Below are 23,678 nucleotides of genomic sequence, written 5' to 3'. Positions count from 1 at the left end.
CATAATTGCATTAATATAAGAGAGTCTATCAGCTTGGGAAAATAAGAACAATTTGGAATATGGAAATGAAAGTAAGAGAGAGGTTTCGTTTCCAGACAACATGCAAATGAAGTCTGCAGCCTTCCTAACTTCATTTATAGCTTCACAAGCACTACAAGATTTCAGAAGTTTAGTATGTTTCAAAACTCAGGGCAGAGTCTGCAGATTGTAAAATTTTGTCACCCAGAAGAAAGCTGTGCCAAAGGACAGACCTCCTTGATGAACTCTGGAGAGTGTTGGATTATTTTGTTTAGGTTGGTGATATGCCATGCAGAAGGCCTCCTGCAGGGCTAAAGAAAATATCCTATTTTTTTAAATAACTGACCCTTTTACAGCTTTGACAGGTAAGGGTGTTTCAACCAATCAAAAAGATAATAAACATGCAATACCAATGACTGGACTGTTTTATCTGTAGTATAGTTTTTTTAGATAGTAGCTAAATAACCCATCTTCCCTCGTTCTCTGACATCTTTTACTAATCACATGAACTCACCTCAGTCTCTCAGCATGGTCAGTTTGCTCCTCAACCTGCTTACCTGCTGCCCAGGAAGTGACATCAAAGTAGGAAGCAGAGGGGTAAACTATTACGTCAAGGGACTATTCTTGTTGCTAGACGACTACAAGGACAATAAGAAGGACTCCTGTCTGGGATCAGAGCCCAAGCTAATACTAAATATTTATTGTCAGTAATATTTTGGACTTAGAGTACATTTCATCTAAGGGTTTGATAGCAGTTTATATATTTATTAGTAAAACTTCACAACAGCCTGGCAAGGTAGATCAATATATTTCTTATTTCACAGATGCTAAACTGAGCTATGGAGACTCCAAAGTCACAGAGAAGTCAGTGGCTATCAGCAAGACAGCCTACCAGCCTGGGCTCCCAATCCCCTGCTCTAATCACTAAATGGCAATCCTTCCCTTTCCTTTCATATTCGGGTAGTTACAGCTAGAGTTGGCTCTTCCATCTTGGAGAACCAAAATGTTAAGAACAGAAAAAGATTTGGTAGTTGAGCATACAACTGCAGGCTGGACGAGATAGACAATTAGTGGTTTTCACAGAGAAGAACCTATTGTCACCACAGTCTCATCCTTCTGCAATAGTCTGACTATATTTGGGAGATGGACATAATTGCCTCAGAGTAATGACTACCTCTCAGTACACTTTGGAAATGAAGATCTAATTGAGGCTTTATTGTTATTGTTAGTAATGAATTGGATGCACTTAAGACTTTAAAAAATAAATTTGATATGATGAGCATTTGTTGTAGAGAATAATGTACTTTCTCTACACTGACATGCATTTCTTGTATTAATCACACTAAAATAACTTAGTGTCTATAGTACTCATTGCAATGACAATGGAAAACCTATAACATTAATATTTTATTGGCCTGTTCATAGATTTATCCCTGTTTCATATCTATATATCTTATACTAGCTAAAACATCAATAAAATATTAATTATTTTAAAGGATTCCCACCGTCATTGCAATATGAATTCTATAGGTACTAGGATACTTTAATACAAGAAATGCACACTTGCATAGGTGTGTGCGTGTATATCTCTATTTATACACACACACACATATATAGATATAGGTAGGTAAATGTACTTTATACTAGTGTGCACTTCATGTGTGTGTATGTGTATCTTACATTATATAAAATTAGGATACATCCAGGAACGGATGAATATATTTAATAGTGTAAGAGGGGAAGGACTGGTAATACATGTAAAACATATTAGAAGGACTTGGTTGCTTTTAGGATTAACTGTTAATGAGTATCATGGGATAGCTGTGTTAGTCTGTATCCACAAAAACAACAAGGAGTCCGGAGGCACCTTAAAGACTAACAGATTTATTTGGGCATAAGCTTTCGACAGTTTTGTTAATGAGTACACAGAAAGGAAAGAGTTTTAAGGAACTAGCAACTAAAAGAGAAATGTAGGGTGGCCAACCTTTTCTGATCTACATGCCTAAAGATAAGATGCTAAATCCATATTTAGGCATCCAAATAAGAGGCTTGCATCTTTTTCAAAGGTGCAGAATATGCAGAAATCTCATTAAATCAATGGAGGATTCAGGCATCTGTACCTTTCATAATTGAGCAACTTTTTATTTAGATGCCTAAATAGTGATTTAAGGGGTCTAAGATTAGGCACCAGGTTTGAAAATTGTGGTCAGGGTGACTTTCTAGAGGATTGGCTAAAAGAAAGGGTAGAGAAAGAAAAAATATTTTAGCGAGACTTTCTGCCAGTCATTTTTTTCTGATCATATTGTTGCCACAATGTGAGATTAATTTATTATCCATTTATATCAGATCCTCTGTGATGTGCGGGGTTAGTGCTGCGGAGCGTTGTTGCTGCTGCAGTGTTAAGGCTCCTAAGTGCTGCTGTTTCTGGAGCGCCGATGTCAGCTGCACTAGCAGAGAATGCCGCTTATCAATTCACCAGACCTCAATCTTAACCATAAAGACAGCCTACAGGCTCGGTTTTGTGGCAAAGTTGCTCAGTCAGGTTTATTGCTGACATAGCACTGTATTAGCACCCCATAAGAGCTACTGGTACGTTACCACATAGGAGAGCAAAGTTGCCCCTCCTATGACTTTTCCTTTTACGCATCAGTACAAACAAGTTACATATTACATTCCAGACGTGGTTAGTTACAACCCTTATCCTTGTACCTGTTCGTTCAAACAAAACATCCTTATCCTGTCATCCCATCCTCACCTGAGGGATTGGAGTGTTTACACAATTGCCTGAGAGACCTGTGTGTGTTTTTGTACCATCCTTTCCAGTCAGTTATGTGTTTACTTTGGTACTGGCTAATACCTAATGTGGTGTTATTTTGCCAAGACCAGGCCCACTCTGGCTCACAGCCTTTGGTTCACACTGTTTGCTATTCCTATTTCACACCAGCAAGGCCTATGGTGTGAAACCTTAAGATATTTGTATGTTGTTACTTCCCATTATTTTCAGATACATTATGTAGCCAGCACATCACTCTGTGTATCAGATACTCAAGAGGAGCTAGCTGGATAGTACTTGCACAAACCAATGTAGTAATGGCAGTGCAGTGTTGGACTGTGCAGGAGAGAGCATGAGGAGTCTGCCTCCCAGAGCTCTCCACTAGATGGGGAAGCGTGCACATTGCTCCACCGCTTCATGGGGTACTGCACTCTTTGGTACATGGTGGGGAGAGGGGGTAGATAACAGAGCCTTGGCTCCCCTTCATCCCCGTCCCTATGCTGCTTCATACTCCTCTAGGGGAATTAGGAGGGAGCTGTCCCAGAACCCTTGCCAGTACAGGAGCTGGAAGGTCCTTGCATAGGCCAGCCCAGCATGGAAGACTCCTTGTTGTCTCACTGCACACCATACAAGGATCTAGCCCTTAACTGTGCTTCCAAAATAGTTCCATTTTTTAATAGCTCATTTGTACATAGCCTAATCTCAGACATCCTCACTTAAGTAGCTGAAATGGATTCTGATTAGGACTGTCACTTAATCATGGTTAACTCATGCAATAAACTGAAAAAAATTAATCACAATTAAAAAAATCACGATTAATCACGGTTTTAATCACACTGTTAAACAATAGAATCCCAATTGAAATTTATTAAATATTTTGAATGTTTTTCTACATTTTCAAATATATTGATTTCAGTTACAACACAGAGCTCACTTTATATTATTATTTTTATTAAAAATATTTGCACTGTCAAAATGAAAAACAAAAGAAATACCTGTAATATTTTTCAGTTCACGTAATACAAGTACTGTAGTGCAATCTCTTTATTGTTAAAGTGCAACTTACAAATGTAGATTTTTTGTTACGTCTGCTCTCCAAAACAAAACAATGTAAAACTTTAGAGCCTGCAAGTCCACTCAGTCCTACTTCTTGTTCAGCCAATCACAAAGACAAACAAGTTTGTTTACATTTATGGGAGATAATGCTGTCGACTTTTTATTTACAATGTCACCTGAAAGTGAGAACAGGCGTTCACATGGCACTTTTGTAGCCAGCATTGCAAGGTATTTATGTGCCAGATATGCTAAACATTCATATGTCCTTCATGCTTCAGTTACCATTCAAGAGGACATGCTTCCATGCTGATGATGCTCGTTTAAAAAAATTATGCATGAATTAAATTTGTGACTCAAATCCTTGGAGAAGAAATGTATGTCTCCTGCTCTGTTTTACCCACATTCTGCTATAGATTTCATGTTATAGCGGTCTCAGATGATGGCCCAGCACAAGTTCATGTTAAGAACGTTTTCACTGCAGATTTGACAAAATGCAAAGAAGGTACCTATGTGAGATTTCTAAAGATAACTACAGCACTCGACCCAAGGTTTAAGAATCAAAGTGCCTTCCAGAATCTGAGAGGGACGAGGTGTGGAGAATGAGAAGTCTTAAAAGATCAACCACTGACAAAGAAAATCAACCTTCTGCTGGTAGCATCTGACTCAGATGATGAAAACAAACATGTATCGATCTGCACTGCTTTGGATTGTTATCAAGCTGAATCTGTCATCAGCATGGACACACATACTCTGGAATGGTGTTTGAAGCATGAAGGGACATATGAATCTTTAGGCATCTGGCACATAAATATCTTGTGATGCCAGCTACAACACTGCCATACTAATGCCCATTCTCACTTTCAGGTGACATTGTAAACAAGAAGTGGGCAGCATTGTCACCTGTAAATGTAAACAAACTTGTTTGTCTGAGGAATTGGCTGAACAAGAAGTAGGATTGAGTGGACTTGTAGGCTCTAAAGTTTTACATAGTTTTATTTTTGAATTCAGGTTTTTTTTGTACATAAATTTGTACATTTTGTACATAATTTGTAAGTTCAACTTTCACGATAAAGAGATTGCACTATAGTACTTGCATGAGAGGAATTGGAAAAATACTATTTTGTGTTTTTACAGTGCAAATATTTGTAATAAAAAATAAATATAAAGTGAACACTGTACACTTCGTATCAGTGGTAGGCAACCTGCAGCCTGAGGGCCACACGTGGCCCATCAGGGTAATCCACTGGCAGGCCACGAGCCACAGGGGTGTGCTGGCCACCACTTTCCGTAGCTCCTAATGGCTAGGAACAGCAAACAGCAGCCACTGGGAGCTACGGGCAGCCATGCCTGCGGATGGTCAGTGTAAACAAACTGTCTCGCAGCCTGCCAGCAGATTACCCTGACAAGCCACGTGTGGCACGCGGGCTGCAGGTTGCCCACCACTGCTTTGTATTCTGGGTTGTAATTGAAATCAATATATTTTTAAATGTAGAAAACATCCAAAATATTTAAATAAATGGTATTCTTCTATTATTTAACAGCACGATTAATCACGATTCATTTTTTTAATCGCTTGACAGCCCCAGTTCTGATTGCTAAATTCCTATGTTGTCCATGCACAAGGCGTTTCAATCTTGGAAGGGCTGCAGACTGGGTAGCAGAAGAGGCATCATTTCCATGGCCCATCCAGGTCCCAGTGCCTCTGCTGATACTGTTAGCAAAGGTGCTAATTGCGATAGAAGTTTTTGTAATCTCTGCTAATTGGCCCAAAATCACCAAGGCACTTTGTGTCTCACTGAACAGCCAGCAGATGGTAATGGTTTTTGGTCACTAATGAACGTTTGAACTAATGACTACAGCTGGGCAAATAATTTGTAACAGTTTATTCAATACATCTTGACTTCTTTTCCAGATCATAAGTGGTCTATGAACAGATTGTGATTTTTATTAAATGAATGTGGTGGTCAGAATTATTTGCTGATAATTTCACTTGGGTATGTATTAAGCAGAGACCCAGCTAGAAGATTTACACAACCCTTCTCTTCCTCCCAAATTCTTTCCTCCTGTGAATCGTCATTGAGGACTGCAAACAAATATCAGAGGGGTAGCCGTGTTAGTATGGATCTGTAAAAGCAGCAAAGAATCCTGTGGCACCTTATAGACTAACAGACGTTTTGGAGCATGAGCTCAGATGCATTTAAGGAAGTGGGTATTCACCCACGAAAGCTCATGCTCCAAAACGTCTGGTAGTCTATAAGGTGCCACAGGATTCTTTGCTGCAAACAAATAATAATTCATGCCCTAAATTCCTTTTGTTTGTTCATTGGGCTTTTGCTATCTTTACCTTAGGTATTTGACCATAATTCCCTTCTAGTCATAATTTTAATTTTAATTTTAATAGGAGTATAGTTTCTTAGTAATTCGAGTTGATAGCAAACATGATTTGCATGGTGTCCAATATGCTCCAGGATAAAGCTACTTTCTTATCTACCTCATCTATTGTTAGACTAAATTCATCCTTGTCTGTAAAGTGCTGTGCAAGCATCTGATAGAAGATCCTATGGGCCTGATTAGCAAACATTGAAGTCAAAAGAAAGATTCCCAGTGACTTTAAGGAAGTTGGATCAGGCCCTAAATTAAGTGGCCTCTCTCTTCCTCCTCTACTATATAAATTCTATTATATGCATAGTGGTTCCTGTGCCCATTGTGTGCAAACAGAACATTTTTTTTATCTTGAAGAAAAAGGATTGGCAAAAGCAACAAACAAAACCAGGACTGTGATTAAAAAAAACCCACTCAAAACAGCACTGAAACAACTTAAAAGAAGATCAACGCTACTAGAAATAGCATAAAGAAGAAATTTTAGGACACTTTAATCCTTCAAGGTCATTCTAAAGATAATGACCTAATTAAAGTGTTTTCAATTAATCCAGTACTCACATGGTTTACCAGAAGCTAAATCACAATTCTTTACTTACAAAGGTGAAAGCTAAAGCTTCTAAAAAAATAACAAAAACACCTTTTATTTTAATGTTGATTCAGACACTTTCAAGTGCTCAAATTAGCTATAAAGTGCCACAGGATTCTTTGCTGCTTTTACAAATTAGCTAGTGTGCACTAATGATCTTTTGTCACAGGGTGAGAGGGGAAGGTGAAGCCCGCATCTCACACAATAAAATGATCACTAGTTTTTCTGAGAGGTGTCTCTGCTTATTAAATGTTGATATACAGGTGCAGGTAAAAATGACAACCTTACAACTTTTAAAAATCACGAATAGAATGTTTTATCTGTTTCATGAAAACACTGTGATTAAAAAGCTGCTCTCTAAAGATTTAAAAGAGGATAAATTAACATCTGAGTTTTATCTCTAGCGCAAAGAGATGAACAAAATTGCTTGTCCTCAATTTGTTAGAAATAACATTTTCTGTGAGTAGTTGTCTGTGCCACAGATTTTTCACAAACTCAAATGCATAATGTACATGAACTTATAATGAAGAAATAGAATTAGACGGACAGGTGGCTTCACACAGAAATCAAGTAGGTTTTTGGGAGATATCCCCTTTTGTCCAAAAGACTGATAAGTGGATTATTAATTATAATACTAGGTCTTCGGATATTTCTAGTTGAAATACAATTATTTCCATAAATTAAAACCAGGGAAGGCAATAGATTCCCCAGAGTTAAAGCTCCAAGCAGAGCACCAGTGCAAAACTTATTTTGACGCTTTTGTTAGTCAAAAACAAACAAGCAGTCCTCATTCTCTCCAATGTTACAGTTAATGCTATTTACCAATGAGATTTAACTCTGAAAGTCATGAGAAAATTGAGCACATACATTTCCATATTAAAAGTCTTTTTAAAAGACTCTTTTAAAATATTTGCAAGTTGTCTCATGTGTCTTCCTCTATCATCCTGACCAGTACTTTATCTCAGAAAATTTGAAACACATAGATTTTGACATTGGCTCCCGCAAGAAGCAGTCTTCTAGAGCAGGGATAGCAAAAAAATTGTTAAATTATTTCTCTTCTCCTTCAGTTTCACGAGACTATCCTGCTTTCACTCTCCTAAACCACTTCTCCAGGTTGCAGGGCAGTTTGTCTCATGTCCCTCATTTGTGAGCCCCCCCCCCCAAATGAAGTGGCATTGAAACCTGGTGCACAGGGTAATAGAGCAACTCAAGTTTGGACCAGTTATCCCTCTGTGTCTGTCTAAGGAGGCATGGATGGAGCAAATTTGACAGGCATTATGTATCCCGCTTTAGCCACTTGAAATGTTGGGAGCTATTGTTTTACTGATGAAGAGAGGAAGCTCAGGCTGATGCCACATTAGGGCAGAAACCACTGTGCAGCTAAGCAGGCTTGAAGCTCTACTCTGACATTCCCTGGGCCATTTTGCTCTCCTGTCTGCATCTCCACTCTGACAGCTACTTGAAAGCTCTAAACTGGGTCTCAGGGAACTGCAGTGCAGAGCCTCACTCCCTTAAAGCTTTCTTACAAAGAGGGATGAAGGCAATACTCATCTTGCGCTAATAGAAAAGGAAGGTAAAGTGGCATTTGTATGGTGCTTCTGTTCCAATGTGCTAATCCACAGACAAGGCACATTTAAATACAATCGATATTGTTGCCTGCTGGGTAGAAATATAATCAAATCCCTCACTGAAGTTGGATGAGATAATTTTCTAGATCATGTGATACTTCTTGTATGCGGTACATGTTCTAATGTATCTGTGCTGACCTGAAATATATATTATAACTTCACAGGGTATAAGATATGTAGATTTTCTATGTGCTTACTTGTAACGTTTCTATCTCACTATGTTTCTGGTGACATGACTTTGTTGGCCATGTGCTGTTTGAATGGAAATTGTGTCGCTGCTGCGATGTGGAAACTAGAAGAAATGTTGCATCTCTGAAATATAGCCCTGGCTGCAGCTGCAGGCGGTTGGTGCTCATAATAATGGTGAAATCCACTGCAGCATGAGAAACACATGACTTGCTTCCAGCACTTTGTGACCTTTACAACACTATTTTCTTTGCCATACCAACCAATTATTGCATGGCTCATTCTTGTACTTGGGAATCAGAATACTGCAGAATAGCTATTGAAACTAGACACTCTTACCAATATAAATGGGACCCTTACACTAATGGGGACCCATGCCCAAGGAAACCCAGGTATTTCTGTTTTTGAAATATCATTCTGACATGTCACCAGGTAACATGTCTGAGCTGTGATGGTGAGGGAGGTAAGTGGGGGGAATGCCTGCCTTATCAGAGCACCTTCCTCGAGGGGCTTGGCTACACTCAAAACTTCAAAGCGCTGCCGCGGCAGCACTTTGAAGTGTGAGTGTGGTCACAGCGCCAGCGCTGGGAGAGAGCTCTCCCAGCGCTGCACGTACTCCACCTCCTCATGAGGATTAGCTTGCGGCACTGGGAGCTGCGCTCCCAGCACTGGGGCACTGTTTACACTGGCGCTTTTCAGCGCTGTAACTTGCTGCGCTCAGGAGGGTGTTTTTTTCACACCTCTGAGTGAGAAAGTTGCAGCGCTGTAAAGCGCCACTGTAGCTAAGGCCGCATGCTGCTTCATTTCCGCTTTGAAGATAGGACAATGCCTACACTAGGAAAAAAGGTGTACTTTGAACATCTTACAGGTCAGATAACTCCCTTCTGATGGCTTTACTTGACATGCTAACACACATTACAACTCCCTCATTTACACTAGAATTTTAACACATCAGTTAACACATGGTAGCTCTCACATCTTTTTTTCCTAATGGAACCAAAGAACTTCCATGGACAAAAAGAAATTGGATGGCAGAGATTAGACATTGAGTAGGGTGGGTCAGTATGACTCAGGAGAGTGGGAAAAAGATATGGAGGCTTTCAGTTTTGGCTGATAGCTTTTCAGTAGTTCATGACAGAAAATAGTGGCAATAGTCTACTTCCTATTGGATTGGTGTTTGCATCCCATGAAACACCACCAGGATCAGGACCTTCCTTGACAGCGTCCTGAAAGTCAGTGGTTCAGATCTGAAGGTCACATGTGGGAAAACTTTCACTGCTATGTTGTGTCTGTTCTGTGGAGAAAGACTTCAATGCCTGTTAATTCAGCACCTTTTACACTTCACTCACATAAAAAATCTTTGGGTATCAAGACCTTCTATTCATTGTCCACAGCAATCCAACATGGCACACGTGGACTAGTGTTTTAAAGTGTTGTATTACTATAAACAATAGTTTATCAATTTTTCTGCAGTGAGTATGGGAGTTCTTTTCAGTATCTTTTTAAGATTCTGCTGATTTAGATTTGTTTATTTGAACAGAGCTTTCTGCATGAGTTTGAATTTTTTTTTGAAATTTTTTCCTGTCCCAAAACAGGACAAAAAGTCAAAAATCTAAAATTTTCACAAACAAATAATCCAGAAAAAAATTGGATGAGATCAATTGAAACATTTAGTTTCAATAATTTAAAAACATTTTTATTTTTAACTTTTTTAAAATATAAATTAAAATTTCAAAACAAAGTTGTTTCTAATCAATACATACATTTTTCCTCTCAAAGTTTCAGTAGTTTCCAAAAAAAAATTTTTTTTAATTGTCAAATCAGGAGATTTGTTGAAAACAGCCCTTTCTTGCAAACAGTCTTGACAAATTCACATTTTCAAACAAAAAAAATTGTTGGGAAATTCCAAACCAGTTTTATTGTTTATGCTTCAAAAGTATTTAAGAGAAATCAGCTAGCTAACATTTTGAAAAATCATGTAAATCTCCCTCCTTATTCCATGAGTACCTGCAATTATTTAATTTCTGTCTTATGGTAATGTTTTTTTTTCTTATTGTTGTAGGCAATGAGAGTTTAGAAGAAAACTATGTCCAGGACAGTAAAATGGGATTTGTCATCAATGCTATCTATGCTATGGCACATGGCCTGCAAAATATGCATCATTCCCTTTGCCCAGGACATGTTGGGCTGTGTGATGCCATGACGCCCATCGATGGTAGCAAACTCTTGGAATTCCTCATAAAGTCTTCGTTCATTGGCGTTTCAGGAGAGGAAATTTGGTTTGATGAAAAAGGAGATGCCCCTGGAAGGTAAGGAGTTAATTCATGTCCATGAATTAAAGCAAAGAATTGTGTTACTACAGCTAGAAAAACTAAAGCATGCAGAAACTGTCAGAAATTGGGGTATATGGGTGAACTTAGCCTTGTCAATGGGTGACAGATACTGGATGATCTATTGATGGCTACAGCTTGTAATGGGACTGGAGTTACAATAGGGTGTGTAACCCCTTCTAGTGTTTCTGGAGAGAGGAGGCCACCTATCTTACATAACTTCTGAGTTTGAGTTACCATTGGGGTTTCAGCCTCAAAGCTTTTCTGAGTAATTATAAGATGATTCGGTTGCATGACTTGTACTAAAGTGTTTCAGCTCGGTGAGTTTGAGCCTGAGTCTCCTCTCACTCACACCAGTGTCTATCAAAAGCTACTTCATTTAGGTCAGTAGAGTAATACAGTTGTTACACTGATGTGAGTGGGAAGAGACTAAGCTCTGTGAATGTTTGATCAATGGCATTGCACAAAGAGAGTGCCCTGAATAAATGAGACTTACAGTTTGGCAGATAGCTTCAGAGAATGTCTGCAAGAGCCAGTGTCATCATAAAATGTCTTTAGTTCTTGCTTCTCTTATTAACACCTTAGGTTATTAAAACTGAAATTTGATTTTTCACCTTTTATTCTTTGTGCTCTTGGTTAGTTAGTTCCCACTCCAGCCCACCCCATCACCTCATTCATCAGCCCTATGCTGTGCATTTTGTCTGGATTTCTTCAGCCAAAGAGACCTGTAGACTAGGCCAGATTTTAAGAGTTAGGGGCCAGTAATTGCCTTACATACTTACAGTCAACATACCTGGACAAATACAGCTACACCTTAAGATCATTTAGAAACTTAAATTGATGCATAATGCAGCTGTCAGTCTATTCTGTAATTCTTCATACTGGAACATACTACACCTGTTCTCTGTAGTTCATATTGGCTACCAGTTAGTTTTTGGTGTTCATTTAGATCTGCTAGTCCTTACATTGTTTGGGATCTGGTTACCAGAGAGACCACCTCTCTCCTCACACAATGCTGCTGCAGCAGTGAACAGCAGAGGGGCTACAGTTTACAGCCCTCAATTTAAAAAGGAGAGGGTTTATGACAGGATATTTCCACGAGTGGTTCTGGACTCTGGAACACATTCCCGTCACCCCTTGATCTATTGCAAGGTTCATCTCCCACTTCTTCCCCTTCCTCCCCCATTCCTCTCCTACCCCTCCCCCCAGTTTCTGTTCGTAGGAGAGGTTTAGAATTTGGATGGATTGGATCAGAGTGGGTTTTCTTTTGCTGCTAACTTATATTTTAACGGTTGGGTTGATGAGTATGGACAAGAATATTTTTGGATTTTATCCTTAGTTTTCCATATATTTCATACGTGTACCAGTGTATATTGCTCACAGGATAGGCAATTTAGATCAATAAATAAAAAGTATCAGACATTTGGATACATCCAGGAATTTAGGCCTATGCAAATTTGCACTTTCAGTGGTGCATACCTGACTTCAAAAATATGTCCCAGTGTTTCTACAGTACAGAGGAAAGGTCCTTGACTTGTGTAGATGAATGTACAGTAGCATTTCATCAATGCCAACATGTCTCCATACCTTAATGAAATATAAAGCTCCATTCTGTATTCAACATTTTGTCAATTAAATAAAGCAAAGAGCACTGGAACAGAACAGATTGCCTTTTCTGTGACCTTTTGTTTTACAGGGATAGATGAGGAGACTGTGTCCCTGGGGAAAAATGAGATTTTAATATTTCCGCATTTATGGGAACCATTCTCAGACTGCATTGGAGTAACATTTTAAAGTTTAATAATGTTATTTATTTATATAACAAGAGAAAACAAACAATATTTGCTATTATGTTAGCAAATATTCAGTGGCTGAATTTCCTAGCACATTATCAACTGAACTCAAAGTAACATCTTAAGCTGTAAAACCCACAACTTGCGAGCGGCCCACCAAAATCAAGTGAGCTGTCAGTGCATTTCTGGTCATTCAGGTAAAAGGCTTTTCAGCTTTAGGGTATGTCTACACTATGAGATTATTCCGATTTTACAGAAACTGTTTTTTTTAAACAGATTGTATAAAGTCGAGTGCACGCGGCCACACTAAGCACATTAATTCGGCGGTGTGCGTCCATGTACCGAGGTTAGTGTCAATTTCCAGAGCGTTGCACTGTGGGTAGCTATCCCATAGTTCCCGCAGTCTCCCCCGCCCATTGAAATTCTGGGTTGAGATCCCAATGCATGATGGGGCAAAAACAGTGTCGTGGGTGATTCTGGGTAAATGTCGTCACTCAATCCTTTCTCCGTGAAAGCAACTGCAGACAATCATTTAGCGCCCTTTTTCCCTGGATTGTCCTGGCAGATGCCATAACATGGAAACCATGGAGCCCATTTAGCCTTTTGTCACTGTCACCGTATGTGTACTGGATACTGCTGACGACGCGGTACTGCAGTGCTACACAGCAGCATTCATTTGCCTTTGCAAGGTAGCAGAGACGGTTACCAGCTCTATTGCACTGTCTGCTGCTTTGGAAATTGGTGATGATGGTTACCAGCCCTATTGCACCATCTGCTGCTGTCATGAGTGCTCCTGGCTAGCCTCGCTGAGGTCGGCCAAGGGCGCATGGACAAAAATGGGAATGACTCCCCAGGTCATTCCCTTCTTTATGTTTTGTCTAAAAATAGAGTCAGTCCTGCCTAGAATATGGGGCAAGTCTACTAGAGAACCAGAGAGCGCAGCCGCTCCGGGTCAGAGCCCCAGACATCTCGCAGATATGATGAGCTGCATGCTATTCTAGGGGGTGCCCCTGCAACAACCCCACCTGTTGCTTCCCTCCTCCCCCAACCCTCCTGGGCTACTGTGGCAGTGTCCCCCCATTTGTGTGATGAAGTAATAAAGACTGCAGGAATAAGAAACACTGACTTTTTAGTGAGATAAAATGATGGGGAGGCAGCCTCCAGCTGCTATGATTTTCCAGGCAGGACAGAATCTCCATTACTCATTAAAGGGTTGGGGGGAGAGGAGCGCAGCCTCCCGCTGCTATGATCGTCCAGGCAGTACAGAATCTTCATTTAGACATGAAAGAGGCGGGGAAGAGGAGCTCAGCCTCCAGCTGCTATGATGAGGACGGTTACCAAGCCTATTGCACCGTCTGCCTCTCCAGGAGACAAAGCTTAAAGAAGGGAATGACTGGAAATCATTCCCATTTTTGCCCAGGCGCCCCCGGCCGACCTCACCGAGGCCAGCCAGGAGCACTCATAGGATGATGAGGACGGTTTTCAAGCCTTTTGTACCGTCTGCCATCAGGAAAAGAAGGGGCGGGGATAATGCTGTTCGGCGCCGCAGCACCGCGTCTACCAGCAGCATGCAGTAGATATACAGTGACATTGAAAAGAGGCGAGAAACAATTTTTTTCCCTTTTCTTTCATGGGAGGGAGGGGGGTAAATTGACGACATATACCATGAACCACCTGGGACAATGTTTTTGACCCTTCAGGCATTGGGAGCTCAGCCAAGAATGCAAATGCTTTTTGGAGACTGCGGGGACTGTGGGATAGCTGGAGTCCTCAGTCCCCCCTCCCTCCCTCCATGAGCGTTTATTTGATTCTTTGGCTTTCCGTTACGCTTGTGATGCAGCACTGTGTTGAGTCTCTGCTGTCGCCTCTGTCTATCATAGCCTGGAGATTTTTTCAAATGCTTTGGCATTTCATCTTCTGTAACGGAGCTCTGATAGAACAGATTTGTCTCCCCATAAAGCAATCAGATCCAGTTATCTCCCGTACAGTCCATGCTGATCAGAGCTCCACGCTGGGCAAACAGGAAATGAAATTCAAAAGTTCACGGGGCTTTTCCTGTCTACCTGGCCAGTGCATCTGAGTTCAGATTGCTGTCCAGAGCGGTCACAATGGTGCACTGTGGGTTAGCGCCCGAGGTCAATACCATTGAATTGCGGCCATACTAACCCTAATCCAACATGGCAATACCGATTTCAGCGCTACTTCCCTCAGGGAGGAGTACAGATACCGGTATTAAGATCCCTTTATATCAAAATAAAGGGCTTCATTGTGTGGATGGGTTCAAGGTTAATTCGGTTTAACGCTGCTAAATTCGGTATAAACGTGTAGTGTAGACCAGGCCTTAGTTTGCAGTATTGTTGTGTAAATAAATAAATAAACCCCTACGAGACCAAAAAGAACAAGATTCCTATCTTGAACACTAATGTTTATACTGTATTTTATTTACAAAATCCTTTAACTATTGATGCTTGTAAGCCATCACTGATTGTAACTGTAGACGGAGAGGATTGCATCATCCATAGTTAAGGATGCCTAACGCTTTCTATTTTCTTATAACTCTATCCAACTTTATCCACTTGTCTGAAATTTTCCTAGATGTATTTTCTGCCTTACTCTGAATATATTTTTTAAATGGTTTAATGAAAAACTTTGGGCCATTTCTAATAATGAGCATAGAGAAAAACAGGTTCAACTATTTCTCCTCTCTGCGTCCCACCACCTCTGTCTTTGAAGAGCTCTCATGTTTCCCTGCATGATAGCAAATGTTTGAGATCTGACAGGATAGTGGGAGAGTCAGAGAATGCCTTTTGCTGTCTCCATGGAAAACAACCTAGACTTGATCAAGTTAAAAGCCTCACTTGGACTTAATCAGTAGAGATTATGGGGGATTTACTGGTAAAATCTCTGAATGTTTCATCTGCAGTGAGTATGCCATGAGCCTTCGAAATGATAGTCAAAAGCTAGAGCTCCAGAATGGGAAACGGTAGGGGAGTGGCAAGAATGCAGCTGCCCCTCCTCCCTCCCCTCACTCCATCTCCCCTTTGACTCAAGGAATGGTGCACCTGATTGAGAGCCAGGAAAATAATGGGTTCTAGTCTTAGAGTTTTTTAACACCTGACTTTGCAGCCTTAAGATTGTTTTATTGTAGCTTATTGCATGTAATATATTATAATAGGTATAATTAGTGCTGCCATATTTAAGGATGAGATCCAACTTCCTTAATTGCCCTCATTTTTCAATGGCTCACAGCTTTCTCAAATTCCTTTTTGGCTGGAAATTTCTCTGCTTTGTTACAGCTGTCTGAGATTTTTTTTAAACAAGTTTGAGACAAACATTGATACCAATGTGTGGGTGGAGGGAAAGAACTCAACACTACCCTAAACCTCATTTCCGCTTATTCAGAGTAGAACTTTTGTGCATGCATATATAGAAAAGAAAAGAAAAGAAAAGAAAAGAAGAAATAAACTTCCTACCCAATTATCTGTTCACTCAGCTTGTCTGGTAGATCTCATTATGACTTAAAACTTCAAAGTCAGTCTTAAAGCTGAAAGCACTGCTAAAACTTTCCACGTCTTAAGATTTTGTAAGAGTTTTTCCTTTGCATACTGTATACATTGACAGCTGGCTAATAATGATATGAAGGAGGACACTTAGAAACATAAGCACAAGAGGGATAGTTAAGATGAAACTTAAAAAAACCATATTACGTAGTATAAACTAGCATTAATGCAACATCAGTCAAGACTTAGCACATGCTGAGATAAGGTATAAAGGCAAACCACCTATATAGACTCAAAGTTCTATGAAGGCAATGCGAGCCTTTAATAATCTTCTGTCTTCCTCCCAGAGATTCACGTTCCAGTACAGAGTACATGATTATACATCTGTCTAATTCAAGGTGATAATAGGAAACAAATAGGTTCTGCTCTCCAGCAGGAGATAACTACTAATGCTCATTTATACTCATTTATATCACATCTACATTATAATGGACCCTGAGGATACTGCTTCATGCAGTACTGCACGGTTTATACACAAAGCTATTGAACATCAGAATTTGTTCCTTTTTCATATTCTCCCTTTATAAGAACAGGGAAGTGGGGAGGAATTGCCTCCTGATTACCTTGAAATGGGTCTCTTTTCTAAACTCCTTTTTAATTAGCAACCAAAGCTCTCATTCTGCAGCAACACAGATGGACCTCTGTACATATACAGAGCTGTTCTGAAGTGAGTCGCTCCTCATACATAAACTGCCCACTGTGACGGGCATTCCCAGGGTGCAGCCTGGAACTGGGGTACTGCTGAGCCCTCTGTCTCACCAACCTGGGCTCCCACTCACACTGTGATACTGTGACAAGCTGCCGTCCCCTCCAGGTCCTGCAGTCACACAAAAGTTCACAGGCAGGAACACCCGCAGCTAAGTTACATGAATGCTCTTGCCAGCCACTCATGAACCAACAATAGAGAGGCTCCAGCCAATCCCCCACTGCTCCCTAGCCTTGTACCCCTGAACTATACCATCCTGCCCTGGTCAAAAGCCTGACCACTGAAAGTTTATTACCCAGTCCACTACTTCTACAAAGAAAAGTGGACCTGCACCAGCTTTTGTTAACTGAGCTAAAATTTTTCCAAGTACTTCACTCAAACCACACTATTTTTAGGTAAAATATATAAAACAGATGTATTAACTACAGCAAGACAGATTTTGAGTGATTATAAGTAATAAGTGTATAGATCAAAGTAGATTACCTAAGAAATATGGGAGTCTCAGGGTGTTGCTTTGGGGTACAGAGTGTCACACTCACATGGTGCCCCACTGACTTTAGTGGAGCTCAGTATTGGCAAATGAGTCTGCCCACGCAAATGTAGTTGCAGGATTGGGTCCTACATAAGCACAGTTATAATGGATCCAGCTTCTCTGAAAAGTCTCTAGAAAAGACCATATACCACCAAAGATATGCAAAACAAGAAGATAATGAGAGGCAGGCAGATAGAGGTTCGGAGGCTCATGCACATGGAACCGCAAAGGTATCTGAAATTTTTTAAACCAGCACACCAGATTTTATTTATTTGAACCTCTGAGGGGAAAAGAAAAAGATTTGGGTATGATGAACCCTTTATCCAGAACCAACCACCTATCTCTAACTGTTACTAAGGGCACAGACTCCTGTGTGCCCTTCATTACCCAGCCTATATACATTAGTAACACTTCACAATAAAACAAACATTCTCACCTCGATATAAATGTAAAGATTCAATCTGAGAGAACTGAAACAATCACATAGAAAACTAAGGCAGGGACTCTCAGCCTTAAAAAGCAGCACATATTTCTCAATTTACAGTCCAAATCACAATTTCCAGTTGCAGCCTTTTCTCAACTCCCCTCCCCACTTAGATCAAAACACTCCCCCGCCTGCCACCCACAACTATCTGCTTCCGCATCTCTCAAGAGCCAACCTGCCTGTCTATCCTCACTTGTGGTTCCTCCTCCTTGTGCTGCTCTCCTCTGTTCATTCCATCACTCCCACTTATTTTCCCCCATGAAATTACAGTGGTTAATCATCACTTTGCACAAACTACAGGCAGGGAGAGAGAGCAGGAGCAAAACAATTAGCAATAAAAGACTTTCACACATCAGACCCAGCACACAAGGATGACAGGGTGTGACGGTGGAGGGTGAAGACGGGTAGCTGAGTGTTTACAGAAGCTGCGTTATTCCTTTATATCAGCCTTGGGAAATTCTGTTCTCTTTCCTTGGGTGGGAAAGCAGATTTTCGTGTCTGGGCTGATACATTTGCCTGACAGTCTTGCAAGGCTACTTTATGTTAATTGTTAAATCTGGGTTTTTTTGTTTTTTTGGGTTTTTTTTTAAATATAATTTATGTCACTCTTGTTTGTTTAGTTTGAATCCATAACACCATAGTGCCCTAATGCAGGGCTAGATTGTGACTAGCCTTAATATCGCCACACAAGGAAATTAGTGGGTGTAAAGATTTCCCCTCGCCTACCGTTGCCCCTTTGTGTGGTCACATTAGGCCTACACAAATCTTACCTCCAGGTGCTGGAGGAACACAAAGGGTACATGCTCCCCACCTGGTCTTGGAGGTAGCAACTGAGGAGAAATGGGAAGTAGGCAGAGCCTGGACTCCATCTCCCCCAGACGTCACTGGAGATTGGATGTCTGCAAGGGAGGTCAATATGTTGCGCCTTGAAATAGGCTTTAGCAAAGGACTTTCCATCCAGAACAAGTGGAGATTGTCTTATGAGGAGCCGTATTCTCTGAGATACAGTTCCTTCTGGGACAGCACAGATAGACACTGCACCTTACTGAGGGTTGTGCATAAAAGGCACAATCTAGCCCTTGGAGGATACCTACCAGTAAATAGTAGAAATTAGTGGTGCCAACTCTGGTGATTTTTATCACAAGTCTCTCAATATTTGGTGGAATTTTTAAAGCACCAGCCTCTGAAGTCAAGTGATTACATGAGAATCGCAGCTTTCATTTTTATTAAATTAAATTTCTAGCCCTCATCATTGCAGAAAAAAGCTTGAAAATGTGACCCAAATGTAACCCTAAAGGTTCTGAATCCAGAAGGCAAAGAAAAATAACTCAAAAATGTATTACTTTTATAAAACTCATTGTTTTTAAGTCATCCTCATGATTTTGGGGGTCTGACTCAGATTTTTGAAATCTTGGGGTTGGCTATATTGAATAATGAAGAAGTTGGTAGCTCCTCAAAGATTTTAGAGTTTTTGGAGCAGAAATCATGAATTAGCTGGTTTCCATGAAGAAGAAGAGTCAACAGATTTAATACTTGTGTCCAGGAGGCTCCACTGTTCTCTCTGCTTTCGCTTCCCAGGTATGACATCATGAATCTGCAGTACGTAGAGCCCAACAGTTATGACTATGTACTCATTGGAACCTGGCATGAAGGGGTGTTGAATATTGATGATTTCAGGATTCAGATGAACAAAAGTGGAATGGTCCGGTCAGTGTGCAGTGAACCTTGTTTGAAGGGTCAAATTAAGGTACATCTCAGGAGTTTTTCTCTATATTATGTATCTAGGAAGATCCATATTAATGAGAAATAAATAACAGGCCTACATTTTTTTCACCAGGTTTGAGCAAACAGATTGATGAAAAGGTCTGGCTTAGAATTTCTTTACTTTTCAGTTATAATAAGTGTATAAAAAGGCAAGACTATATAAAGATTCATAGATCAACATTTACAAGAAGTCAAAACCTATTTCTTATGCAAAAATGTACTAGCACATGTGCTTCTGTATCTATACCTTCAAATCAAATACAATAGAACCTGAAATTTACAAACACCTCAGGAATGGACGTTGTTTGTAACTCTGAAATGTTCGTAACTCTGAACAAAATGTTATTGTTCTTTCAAAAGTTTACGACTGAACATGGACTTAATACAGCTTTGAAACTTTACTATGAAGAAGAAAACTGCTGCTTTCCCTTTACTTTTTAATAGTTTAAGTTAACAGTACTGTACTGTATTTGCTTTTTTTCCCTCTTGTCTCTGCTGCTGCCTGATTGTGTACTTCCGGTTCCAAATGAAATATGCGGTTGACTGGTCAGTTCATAACTCTGGTGTTTGTAACTCTGAGGTTCTAGTGTACCCAATGTATGCAAATACTAGCTTGTGAGTATACTTTTGGGAGTTTATACTTATTGAAAATTCTACAGTTATTTAGACAGTTCTAGTGCTATAGAAATAGAATCAAATTTCAGCATGTGCCACTGTTGTAAAATGTAACAATAAGAACAACATGATTATTTTTGTCATTACCCAGTACTTATTATAACTGCAGTTCTCTTGAGGGGGCTGATTTTTAAAGTGGTATGCACTGCAGGAGTAAAATTTTTGTCCTGTCAACAGCACCTGAAAGAAAAAAAGATGTTTATCTGTTTGTACCCTATGCTTACCACAGGAGGTGTAGAAATACAAATGAAATCTCTATCTGTTTACCAAATAATAGCACTCATATCCAGCTACAGGTAATTTGCCACCTGCCATGTCCAGGTGGCATAAAGACAAATTTAAGCAGTATCACAATAATGTGGGCACAGTTAGTTTACATGGGCAAGATGCTCCCATTGAGGAAAACCATCCTCCCAAAACAGCTTCTCATTTCTAATTAAATTCAAAATGTGTAAATAAGTACACTTGCCTGCTCCCTTCCAACCTGGCTTCATAAAACATACAAAATGTTTGGAGGGACAACGTCAACATTCATTGACCTCTAAAGATACTATCCATCCCTAAAGAAGAGTTTTGAGATTATACAGTGTGTCCATGTATATCTGTGTGTGTGTATATGAATACACCCACACGCGCACACACACACAGCTTGATCCAGCTCCCACCGAAGTCAAGTGGACTCTCTCTCCATAGATTGCAAAAAGAACTGAAGTTTCTGTACAAAACTCAATAAAAACTAAGATTTTGCATTTTGCAGCTCTGCATGTGGATGACAGGGAAGATCCTGGAGGAGGGGTAAACTGAGTAAAAGTCTGCTGCAGAGTACTTTGGCCAGCAATATCCACAACTCATTCTTTCCGTTCCGTTGTCACCTGGATTGTTTTTAATCTGCAACTGCATGTTTGCCCCCACACATTATATGCCCCACGATCAGTTCGCAGACTCACCTATCCCTCAAATCAAACTTCTTTGGAAGTTTAATTTAAAATATAACACTTTCTGGGTGTGTGTATATTTTCTTATTCAAACTAAGAAAGGAAGCAGAAATTCAAATGCACCGCAAGAGAAGCTGCTTTCATGTTTCTAATCTAGAAGAAGTGACACTGGAAACATCCTGAGAAAGCTTATTCTTGTGAGCGTTCAAGCACAGGTTTTAGCCCAAAGGGGTACAAATAGGTCTCCAGCTTTTAATATTCATCCACCCTTAGAAACTTCCCATCGCCAGTGCTCATACTGCACTGTTTTACAGCACTGTAGGTGGTGTCGGCCTGCTGTGGAGACTCATGTGGCTTCTTAGAAAGGATCCTGTCTGAGGGTATTTTTTGTATTGCAGGTTATAAGGAAAGGGGAAGTGAGCTGCTGCTGGATTTGCACCCCTTGCAAGGAAAATGAATTTGTGCAGGACGAGTTCACATGCAAAGCCTGTGACTTGGGCTGGTGGCCTAATGCTGACCTGACAGGTAGGGAAATCGCCCTTGCATACACATTCTCACTTAACAGCCTGCAGCAGACAAGTGTGTGGTTGTGTATAAGGAGTAAGCCAGAATATTAAAAGGGCATTTTAAATACAAAGACCTGTAAAATGTAGATCTCTCTGCGGATGCACCCTCCAGCTTTATTCTGTACAGTGTGAGGAAGAAGGGCCAGGTGAGTATTAATGTATGCTCACAAATATTTACAGGGGGAAATGACACATTCTGTCACTGGGTACGTCTTCACTACCCGCCGTATTGGCGGGTAGCAATCGATTGCTCGGGGATCGATATATCACATCTAGACGCGATATATCGATCCCCGAACGCGCTTATATCGATTCCGTAACTCCACCAACCCAAACGGAGTTGCGGAATCGACAGGGAGAGCCACGGACATCGATCCTGCGCCGTGAGGACGGTGAGTAATTCGATCTTAGATACTTCGACTTCAGCTATGTTATTCACGTAGCTGAAGTTGCGTATCTAAGATCAATTTTCCCCCTTAGTGTAGACCAGCCCACTGTCACACATGTTCAGTTAACATGAACGTTGATAGAACTGCCAACGTTATTAATTAATTAATTACAGTACAATCATTGCTGTTTTTTTACCAGTGATATTGCAGGAGCCAAGTGCATCAGCTGATTTACTTGACATCATGTCAGTTCATTCCAGCTTACAACATGGAGCATCCTATCAGGGCTTTGTGGCTGTTTTGCAAAACTTCCATGTCTTTCCCCACATTTCCACCGGAGTATCCCCAGGCACAGCAGATGCAGAGCATCATCCCACCCCAACCCTGCCTCCACGGGAGTCCTCAGCACACGGGAAATGTCAGGGAAGTTCTGGGGAGTGATGGTGTTGGAATGGGATGTGGCTAGAGCATGTCTCCACCATGGCTACTCTACAGCTGGGTTCCAAGTTAGGGCAGTCCTCTGGGCTATTCTAATCTGTGCTGGTGAGTGAGTTAGCTGCCATCTGGTGGCTGGTGAGATGCAAGCGCCTGTCCGAGACATCTGTTCCTGGGCTGGGCTCTGCAGTGGTGAATCAGGCCCACCAACTCTAAAATTTAGGGGTCAAGGTGGATAATCAGCTGAACATGAGCTTCCAGTGTGATGCAGTGGCCAAAAGAACTAATGCGATCCTGGGAGGCATAAATAGGGGAATCTCGAGCAGGAGTAGAGAGATTATTTTACCTTTGTTTTTGCAATGGTGAGACCACTGCTGGAATACTGAGTCAGTTTCTGATGCCCACAGTTGAAGGATGTTGATAAATTGGAGAAAGCTCAGAGAAGAGCCCCAAGAATGATTAAAGGATTAGAAAACATGCCTTATAGTGTTAGATTCTAGGAACTCAATCTATTTAGCTTAACAAAGAGACAGTTAAGGGGTGACTTGATTACAGTCTGTAAGTATCTATATTGGGAATAAATATTTAATAACGGGCTCTTCAGTCTACCAGAGAAAGATATAACCTGATCCAGTGGCTGGAAAGTGAAGCTACACAAATTCAGACTTGAAATAAGGCATAATTTTTTGAAAGTGAAGGTAATTAACCACTGGAATAATCTACCAGGGGTTCTTGTGGATTCTCCATCACTGGACCTTTTTAGATCAAGATTGGATGTTTTTTCTAAAAAATATGCTCTAGAAAATATTTTGGGCAAGTTCTATGATCTGTGTTATACAGGAGGTCAGACAAGATGATCAAAATGGCCCCTTGTGACATT

At 40.5% G+C, this 23,678-nt stretch overlaps 2 protein-coding genes across 5 annotated transcripts in view; one reads left to right on the top strand and one right to left on the bottom strand.

The window, feature by feature from the left end:
* The window catches only part of SHPRH (SNF2 histone linker PHD RING helicase), a 1,098,091-nt gene that overhangs the window by 367,837 nt on the left and 706,576 nt on the right, over positions 1–23,678 (bottom strand). The gene's annotated exons all lie outside the window — the stretch shown is intronic.
* Positions 1–23,678, top strand: part of GRM1 (glutamate metabotropic receptor 1) — a 296,627-nt gene that overhangs the window by 202,186 nt on the left and 70,763 nt on the right. For all 4 annotated transcript variants that reach the window (XM_050949474.1, XM_050949475.1, XM_050949476.1 and 1 more), the window contains exons 5-7: positions 10,692–10,938; positions 19,613–19,781; positions 21,807–21,933. In XM_050949474.1, coding sequence (XP_050805431.1) covers positions 10,692–10,938; positions 19,613–19,781; positions 21,807–21,933 — 543 coding nt within the window. The remainder of the gene's footprint in view (positions 1–10,691; positions 10,939–19,612; positions 19,782–21,806; positions 21,934–23,678) is intronic.

The sequence above is a fragment of the Gopherus flavomarginatus genome, chromosome 4, assembly GCF_025201925.1.
Source record: "Gopherus flavomarginatus isolate rGopFla2 chromosome 4, rGopFla2.mat.asm, whole genome shotgun sequence".
Lineage (NCBI taxonomy): Eukaryota > Metazoa > Chordata > Testudines > Testudinidae > Gopherus > Gopherus flavomarginatus.
This window is presented reverse-complemented; position numbering and strand designations above follow the sequence as displayed.